The 8713-nt window shown below is 57.5% G+C and overlaps 1 protein-coding gene across 1 annotated transcript; it reads left to right on the forward strand.

Moving 5' to 3' along the window:
* Positions 1-427: 427 nt before the first annotated feature.
* Positions 428-4079, forward strand: LOC120296685 (high affinity nerve growth factor receptor-like; the record flags this gene model as incomplete). The annotated part of the gene is made up of 3 exons (XM_039318577.1): positions 428-991; positions 1914-2072; positions 2495-4079. Coding segments are annotated over 3 exons (909 nt in total), but the record flags the coding sequence as incomplete, so codon positions are not given.
* Between the last annotated feature and the right edge of the window lie 4634 nt (positions 4080-8713).

Here is an 8713-nt window from a genome sequence, read left to right on the forward strand (position 1 = left end):
GGGACCTCAACCGCGTCCTCCGGTGAGGGGCTGTGATGCTCAGAGCATATCTCTCTCTCTCTCTCCCCCCCCCTCTTTCCTTTTCCAGCAGTTGGCTGGGTCCCTATGGCTCACAACTGTCCCAACTTGTTCCTCCTTCCTCACAGCTCCCCCCTCCCCGGCCTGTGCCTCCCCCCCCTTCTCCATTACTGGAGCAGCCTCCCGGCCTTTCTCTCCCTCCCCGGCTAATGCAATCTTCCCTTTGCAATATTGATTAGATTAGTTGTCTGAAAGGCTCAAATTGAAGGGGATTGCCATCAGCTGGAATAATCGGAGGCTCTTTCGATCGGCCCCCAGGTATTGCCCGTAGGCGAGAGCTGCCAGCCTCCCTCGGACAGGCTGGGAGAGGCGCAGCTCGGAGGGTTACGGTGATAAGACTTGGCATTAATGGAGGGTGGTGGCCGGGGCCTCGACCGGCTCTGCCAGCCGGGCTTTGGGTCAGGGGAGAAAGTGGAGAACTGCTCTGGGAAATGGCCCCGGACTCGCCCACCTGGGGGGGGAGGGGCCTCCTGCCCTCAGCTGCAATCCTGCCATTCCCACATCCTTCCTGAGGCTGCCAGAGTTCAGGGGTGAGTTTGCAAAAAGAGAGAAGCCTGGACTTCCGCAGAGGACTGCCTCGTGGCTGGCAGAAAATCCCAGGAAAGAGCAAATTGAGAGCTCCAGGATCAAAGCAGAGGAGGATCTCAACCCCCTCCCCCCCCCGCCTTGCAGGTCACACGGGCCTGATGCCAAGATGCTGGACAACGGGAATGGCCAGTCCTTTGGCCAGCTGACCCTGAGCGAAATGCTGCAGATCGCCACGCAGATCGCCTCTGGCATGGTCTATCTGGCCTCCCAGCACTTCGTCCACCGGGACCTGGCCACCCGCAACTGCCTGGTGGGGCACGGCCTGGTGGTGAAAATCGGGGACTTTGGCATGTCGCGAGATATTTACAGCACCGACTACTATCGGGTAAGGACGGGGTGACTGCAGCCTTCCGGGGAGCTTGGGACCGTCCCCCTCTGATTATCTCTGACTTTGGTCGGACTCCCTGTGGCCAATTTGGAGCCTACTGTCCCGCTTGGATGCCCCTCTCTCCCGGCTGGCACCGGTGCTCCTCTTTGCCCATTATATGGGAAACTCTCTCCCTGGCTTCTCGGGGCCTTCCTCCTCCGAGCCTCCCCCCAAGACGCCACCGAGATCCTCGCCAACAGTGCCGGTGCCTCTGGGGTTCGTACTGTGCCCGGAGGGATTTTGCCAGGGAAGCATCGTGGGGTTCTCTGCTTTTCCCAGTGACCCTACAAGACTGAGGGTCAAGCAGTGGCTTCCAGCTCCCCTTCTCCCTCCCAGGCAGGGGGCACCTGGCCAGGCCTGTCCTCCCTCCCTCTCTTTTTCCCTTTTAGTTTCTCCCCCAGCCTCTATTCATATTTAATGGGGCCTGGGGTGGAAAAACCTATAAGCACTTAGCCAGTGGAAAGATGGGGGGCAGAGCGCTGCTATTTAACGGTTAATTAAAAGGGGGGAGAAGGCACGGAGCAAGAAAGCAGATGGAGGCTGGGAAAGTCTGTGAGGAAAGAGACAGGAGGGTTCCCATGGAGGAAGAGGAGGCAGCAGTGACTTTTCAGGGACTCCATAGAAAGCACCTTGGTTAAGTCCACTTCCTGGAGTGGAAGGGAGGCCATCCTGGGGCAGAGGTCATGCCCATGCCCAAGGCAGCCATGCCCCCCAAATGCTGAGGGTGCCGAGTGCCCCTCCTGACTGGCATCTCTTTGGTGCCCTGCCTGTGCAAGAAACAGGCCCGGCTCAAACCCCTGCCGTGGCACAGGTGGCATCTTGCTGCAAATCCCCCGGGCTCTGACCACCACCCGCTCACCCCGTGCCTTCCCCTCTCCAGGTGGGCGGCCGTACCATGCTCCCCATCCGCTGGATGCCCCCGGAGAGCATCCTCTACCGCAAGTTCACCGCCGAGAGTGACATCTGGAGCTTTGGGGTGGTCCTGTGGGAGATCTTCACCTACGGGAAGCAGCCCTGGTACCAGCTCTCCAACACGGAGGTAAGGGGGGGGGGGCTGCCGGTGCCAGAAGATGGGAGGGGGACGCTGGCCCTTGCTTGCTCCCATCGCCTCTGGGCAGCTTTGCCCGGACAACGGTCTTGGGGTCGGCAGAGGTGAAGAAGCCTGTCCAGACCGCAGCCCATGGCCAGCTTCTGGGGAGTGGGACACCCCAGGAGTGAAAGGGCAGGGCTGGGTGAGCAAACGGGGTAGGGGTCATCTCTCAGGTTAGCCAACCCCAGACGACCACTTTTAAGTTTCCCCGGATGAGAACCCACCCAGAAGCGGAAACACAGGCGGCTTCTAGGCAACGCTCTTGCTGTGAGAACCGTGTGGGCAGCGCACTGCCAGAGTGGCGCTGGCCCTGTGGGGCTTTCTGGGCAGCCCACAAGCCAGCGGTGCCTTGTCCCTCTCTCGCTTTGCAGGCCATTGAGTGCATCACCCAGGGCCGGGAGCTGGAGAGGCCTCGGACCTGCCCCTCGGAGGTCTACGACATCATGCAGAGCTGCTGGCAGAGAGAGCCCCAGCAACGGCAGAGCATTAAACACATCCACAGCTGCTTGCAGACGCTGGTCAAGGCCCCTCCGGTGTACCTGGCTATTCTCAGCTAAGGGGGAGGGGGAGAGGGGGCAGCGGCCCCAGCTTCTTCATCCATCCATCCGTCCAACCAAGAAACTCAACCCACGCAAGACCTCTTTCCTGAACTGCCTGCCAGGGAAAACAACGTCGTCGGTTCCCTCTCGGAAAGGCAAACCGGTTTTTCGCCCTGCTTTGGGCATTTCCCCACCTTGTGTATATAAAGGCTTGTTTAGGGGAAGAGACCCTGACCTGCTGGTGGAAGCCCAACCCTGCAGATCTCAGTTCACCGGAGCTGTTCCTCTTTGGTCCTGGGCAGCTGCCAGGAGGACCCTGGAGGGAGGCCAGGCCAGGCCAGGCCAGGCCAGGCGGGAGAGCCACTCGGCCTTGTCCAGGGTGACGTAAACCTGTTTTTCCATCTTCGGTGCTCAGAAGACGATCCAAGTGACTCTCTCCAGATGCCTGTTGTGGGAGGCAGACAAAGGTGGTGTCAGACTGGGCAGGAGGAGAAACAGCACTGCTTACACATTCTTATTTAGTCTCCTAAGATGTAGATCTTTATTGTAATAAATAACTTTTCCTGGCAGTGGAGGGGGGCTGTGGTCTGGAGGATTCAGACAACCCCTCATGCAAAAAGCAACCTGAGATTGAGAAGGGCTGGCAAAGCGATGGACATCCAGGTCAATTAAGACCAGCAGAAGCACTTTTTCTGATTTGAATATTGCCTCCAAAATAGCTTGCTTTTTTTTCCCCTCAGGGGGGCTAAAGCCACAATTAGTGGCAGACTGCTGGGCGAAGGGCCCTCCTGCCTCAGCCAGAGCCTGAAAGCCCACCCAGCCTGCATTTGCTTCCCTGCCCTGCTTTGTGGCTGTGCGGCTTTTCTCACCTCCTTGTGAAGCTTTTCTCACTTTCTCAAACAACAAGATAGATGGGGTTTGGACCCAGCTCAGAGTAAAGACTCTTCAGAAAAGTGTCTTTCGATAAATTAGTGTGCAGGACAATCAGTCACTTCCTCAGACACCCGCCCCCCCCCCAAACACGGGCCCTTCCGTGTGCCCAGCTCTCAAGGGGAGCTGGTGATGAAACACAATTTTCAAGGCAGAAGGGATTAAGGAATGACATTTAATTGGATTAGGGACCCCTGATAGAGGGATTAGCTCTGCTGCAGGGGCTCCTCCAGCCTTCTCCACCACACCACCCCCAATTTCTAAGCATTTAGTATATTGGCCAGGTCGTAGACTGGGCAGACCCCACCCGTCTTCCCAATGGGTGGGGATCCATCCTGCACAACCCAACAGGGCCCCCAGGGCCACCTCAAGGAGGTTTGGGGGTCAGGTCACACCCAGGCTGAGCTCTCGGTGTTAGATGCCTGTATGAATGTGCTCGAAAGAATCTGGGCTGAATGCTGAAATAAAATCTGTCGATTCACTCACATCTTTGGAAGGAGATGCGTTTGCCTTTTTTCCCTGTTCAGACACCCCTGTGGAGGCCTGGGGAGGGAACCCCCCAAACCCTCATCTGCCCTGGTTTGTGGGATGCAGGCGGGCCCTCCTTCGCTTGCTCCAAATTTGGGGGCCCCAGACAAAGCCCTTTGGGCATGGAAACCGTTTCTTCCCTTCCAAATGGAATGCACTCATTCTGCTTGTGTCTAAAACAATAGAATTCCAGAGTCATAGAAGCCTTTGAACCCTCTGCTCAGTGCAGGACCCCCCCCCCGATTAGGGGACCCCGGAAAGATCCTGGCCTCCAGGGTTGTACTCCCTCTCCAACTACTTCGCCTTTTAAGGTGTCTTTCCTAGTATTCTGTTATCCGAATCTTCCTGTAGCCAAAATCTATTTTCCCATTTCTGGAATGAGAGGCCAGACCTGGAGGCTCTTTCTGAGTGATCTCTTTCGGGGATCTGTCTGGTCTCAAGGCAGGTCATCTTCACTTCTTTCTCTGATTATTCATCCCAGCCCCACCCCAAAAAAGTAGCTTTCCTTGGAGCGTGCCGGGTCTTCGTCAAAGGCTCTTCCGGAGCTCCCCCCTTGCCTCCCTACCCCTTAGCAACCCCCCTGTGTAAAGATGCTGAGGGCAGCCCTGGTCCTTCTGCCCACCAGATCTGGGTAGATTATTCGGATTCAGCTGCCCACCACATCTCTGCTTTTCTCAGCTGATTGGGGGCGACAGGAAGAGTGATTGCTCCTCCCCCCCCCCAGAAACAAAATGCACACCTTCATCTAATCAAAGGCCTTATTGAATCCTCGGTAATCACATCTGTGGGGTAATGGGGGCTGCGACTCATGCCCAGCTGGGCTCAGCGCGGCCTGGATGGGGCTCTAATGGGGCCGAATTGATTTCATCGGAGTGATGGACAGGGCGCTTTGCTTGTCGCCAAAGGCGAGATGGGGGGGGGCAGCAGTGTTTGGTTCAGGGGGCCAGCAGACCTCCCGCTCCACTCAGGGGTAGAACGGGGACTCCCTGCAGAAGGGGTGCCCAAAATCTGGACCCACAAGGAGATTTCTGCCAACCCCAAGGGGAACCTCCACAGCATGGCAAGCAACGGCTCCCTCAGATTGTGGAAGTGGCCAAACTTGGCAAGCTGGCAATTGGCGCCCAGGGCAGAAGCCAGGTGTTTGGGGGCCACAAGGGCTCTAGGACTATCGTTACTCAGTTGTGGGTCAGAAGGGAGCAAAGATCACCAGCCCCTGGCATTCCAGGAGACCAGCTGCACATTGGGGGGCCCGTAAGCAGCTGTGGGCATTTCCCCAAAGCCCCTGAAAGTGGGTACCAGCAGGGCCTCTGGCTAAGCTCCAGATGAGCCCCCAGGGCTTCTCTCTGTCTGTCCCTGCTCCCTGCCCAGGCAGACGTGGATGAAACTCGATTCAGCCCCTGGGAAGGCTCTCCGCCGTCACTGTCCTGGCAGCCACGCCAGCCGGCATGGATCTTTCTCCCCTCCTTCGCCACCCCTGGGCTGGGGTGGGGAAAGGCCCCACGGAGATGAGCAGGGATGGCGTTACATTTCAGAGTGCATCTCCTGGCTGGGTTTGTGGTATTGATAAATGACACAAAGCCACACAGGGGACTGGAGGGAAGAGAAGGGGAGAGGGAGGAAGGGGAGGGGAAATTAAAGAGGGGGCTTCCCTTGAGCCCTGATATGGAGGGGGGCAGGAGGGGGTGGAGGGGCTGCAGGAAAGAAAGAAGGGGCATCCTTGCCAGTCTTGATGCTCTCATTTTGCTCTGGGTAACCAGGAAACGGGGTGAGTTGGGCAGAGACAGCTGTCCTTGGCCAAAGGAAATGGGGACGATGCCTTGCAGGGATTGAGAGTCACTGCAAAGACAGTTCAGACCCCCTAAGATATGCCAGGAGGGGGTCTCCATCAACAGGAAGAGAGGAATATGAAGAAGTGGGGGGCTCTTCTGAATATTGACCGGAACTCTGCTGTTCCAGAGACATTTTAACTCTCCCCACATCCCTTTAGCAGCTGCAGCTGGCGCCCTTGGAAAGGGGGTCTGAGGCAAGCAGTGGAGGGGAGGGAGAGCTGTGGGGCACGACCCACAAGGCACAAATTCCAAGGACCAGCACGGGGGCTTTGCACCCCTGCCAATTGTTTGGCGGGATGACTGTCCGAGGGCTCTTCTCAACCTCTCCTGAGACCTGCCAGCCTTCTCATGTGCTTGGTGCACCAGGCAGGACAGAGGGAAACACGGAGGTCTCCCCAGGAGGGGGCAGGGAGAGGAAAGGAGGGAGCCCCCCCCCATCCACTGATGGAAGTCCTGCAGGGGTAGCAGGAGAGGAACTGGGAAGGCTCCAGACAGTTTTCCGTTTCAGAGGAGTTCCCAGGGGGGCTTGGAAGTGCTGAGGAAGGGGCTTCGCTTGCCTTCAGCAGAAGAGAGCAGGGGGAGCAGGAGGGAACAGCCAGCAGGCCCTTTGGGGAGGCTCTCTGCCCCACTTCCTAGCCCCCCCCATGTCCCCATCTCATGTGCCAGCAGCACCAGAAGACCAGCCAGCAGAGGAGAGACCTGATTTGGGGGGAAAGAGGTTGCCCCAGGTAACAGCTATCAGGTAATCTCACCTGGCAGGGGTGGCCTCTAGGCATTTTGCAGCCAGAATTGCAAGGGGTCCTGCTGCCCCTTTCTGCCCCTGGGGGCTGATTCTCCACTTCCTTAATGCCCCCCGTCATCACTAAGGACCTTAGAAGGAAAGTCTTCTTTGCTGGGGGGGGGGAGCCAGGAAGAACTGGGGAGGGGTGAGGTGTGGAGCAGCTGGCTGAGATCCTGAAATGCTCCCAGGGGTGTGATGTCCCTCTGATGGCCTTCTTCCTCTTCTCCCTCCGCCATGAAACCTCCAGAAGCCCATCCATCAAGCCCCCTCCCCTTCTGCCGGGCTAATTGTAACTAATGGCTGCCCTGGCGATGGGAGACGGCCTTGCAGAGAGGCAGCACCTCTGGAATGTGGAAATCGTTACCAGCCACGGAATTCTTAGTTAGGGGGGCAGCAGTTTGGAGGGGGGGGCCTGACATCTGCCCTCAGCCGCTGGGGAAGCAGGAGAGCGGCTGGAGTGGCTGGTCTGGGAGCTGAAGGTCCAGGAAGAAGGAGACCCTCTGATGCATTTCCTCCATCTCTTCAGTGGAGTGGGGCCTCCAGAAATGGACACTCCCCCAGACCACCTTTGGCTCTAGCAAGAGTCCCACACATGTGGCGGACTGTCCACCAGCTCTTCTGGCTGCATTTCCCCCCCCCACCCCAGCTGATCTTGGTGGAACTTCCCGTCTGCCATCTTTGCATCGGAATATTTGCACGGAGGGGCGTCCCACCCCACCCTGCAGAAGCATTCCTTCAGTCCCCGTACAAAAGGTCTTGTGGGAATAGATCTGGCCCCAAAGGATGGTCATGGGGTGGACATGGGCCCAGTATAGTTTGGGGTCGTAGATGAGACCAGCCAGAATGACCCTGGCAAGCTAAGGAAGGAACTGGACCCTTGAGACCGAGAGAGAGAGAGAGAGAGAGAGAGAGAGAGAGAGAGAGAGAGAGAGAGAGAGAGAGAGAGATGCTGCGGGCATCCCCTCCAGGGTTCGGCCCAGCTGGCAACAGAGGTGGGCGTGGCCAGGCTGGCCAAGGGTCTCTGCTGCCCCCTAGTGGAGGCCGAGACAACTGGTGGAGATGCTCCCTGAGATAGGTTATTTCCTTGCAGAGGTTTCATTACCCAAACTAGGTGACATCATCAGGGCTAGTAAGGAGTGCTGTTCGCTTTCAAACTAGCACTGATGGTGTTACCTCGTTGGGTAATGAAATGTCTGCAAGAAAACCACCAAGCTCAGAGAGCACCGAGGACCCCTCACTTCCAACCCAAGCTACAAATATTCCCCTTTACTCGTACAACTGGTCCTGAAGCCTCCCTACCTCTCCCTCCCCCCCTCCACCCACCCCAGCCCCTCCCTTCACAGCCACAGCCTCTGAGAGACCATCCCTCCTCTCAGGGGGCCCCTCCGGCTGACTGGCACATTGAGGACCGTTTTGGGAGCTGTTCCGGGTGCTGAGTTCTAGCAATCCTTAAAGGGCACCCCTGTTTGCGTATAGCTTTCCTTTGGCAGGCCGCAGGAAGGTTAGCTGTGCAGACAAGGCCTTTTCCTACGGGCCTAATGCTTTACTTTCTGGCCGGGGTGGGGGTGGCGTTAGTCAGAAAGGACTTCCAGGGCCATCTTAGCAGCAGAATCCAAAACGGAAAGGAGGGTACGAGACAGGTAAGCGAGTAGCTTTGCAGCAAGGGAGAGGCAGATGAAGCCCAGGGTGGTTCTGATAGCACAGGGGTAGGCAACCTTGGCTCTTTTATGACTCGTGGACTTCAACTCCCAGAATTCCTGGCTGCAGCTGGAAGGAAGTTTTGCTGAACTTTTAAACATTTAACTCAATGTTTAAGGCAGTCTTGTTGGGTCAAAGCCAGTTTCTGCCCAGTCCTACCTTTGAGACTGGATGGGCGTCCCTGATGTCCAGCGTCTCCACCGTCCATGCCTAGCGCTGCAGGATGGGGGAGGGGTGCCGTACCCCCCCCCCCCGAGTTCCTTGGGCCACCCCGGATCTTGTGCT

Source organism: Crotalus tigris, unplaced genomic scaffold, assembly GCF_016545835.1.
Source record: "Crotalus tigris isolate CLP2741 ecotype Arizona unplaced genomic scaffold, ASM1654583v1 scf7180000021444.432893, whole genome shotgun sequence".
Lineage (NCBI taxonomy): Eukaryota > Metazoa > Chordata > Lepidosauria > Squamata > Viperidae > Crotalus > Crotalus tigris.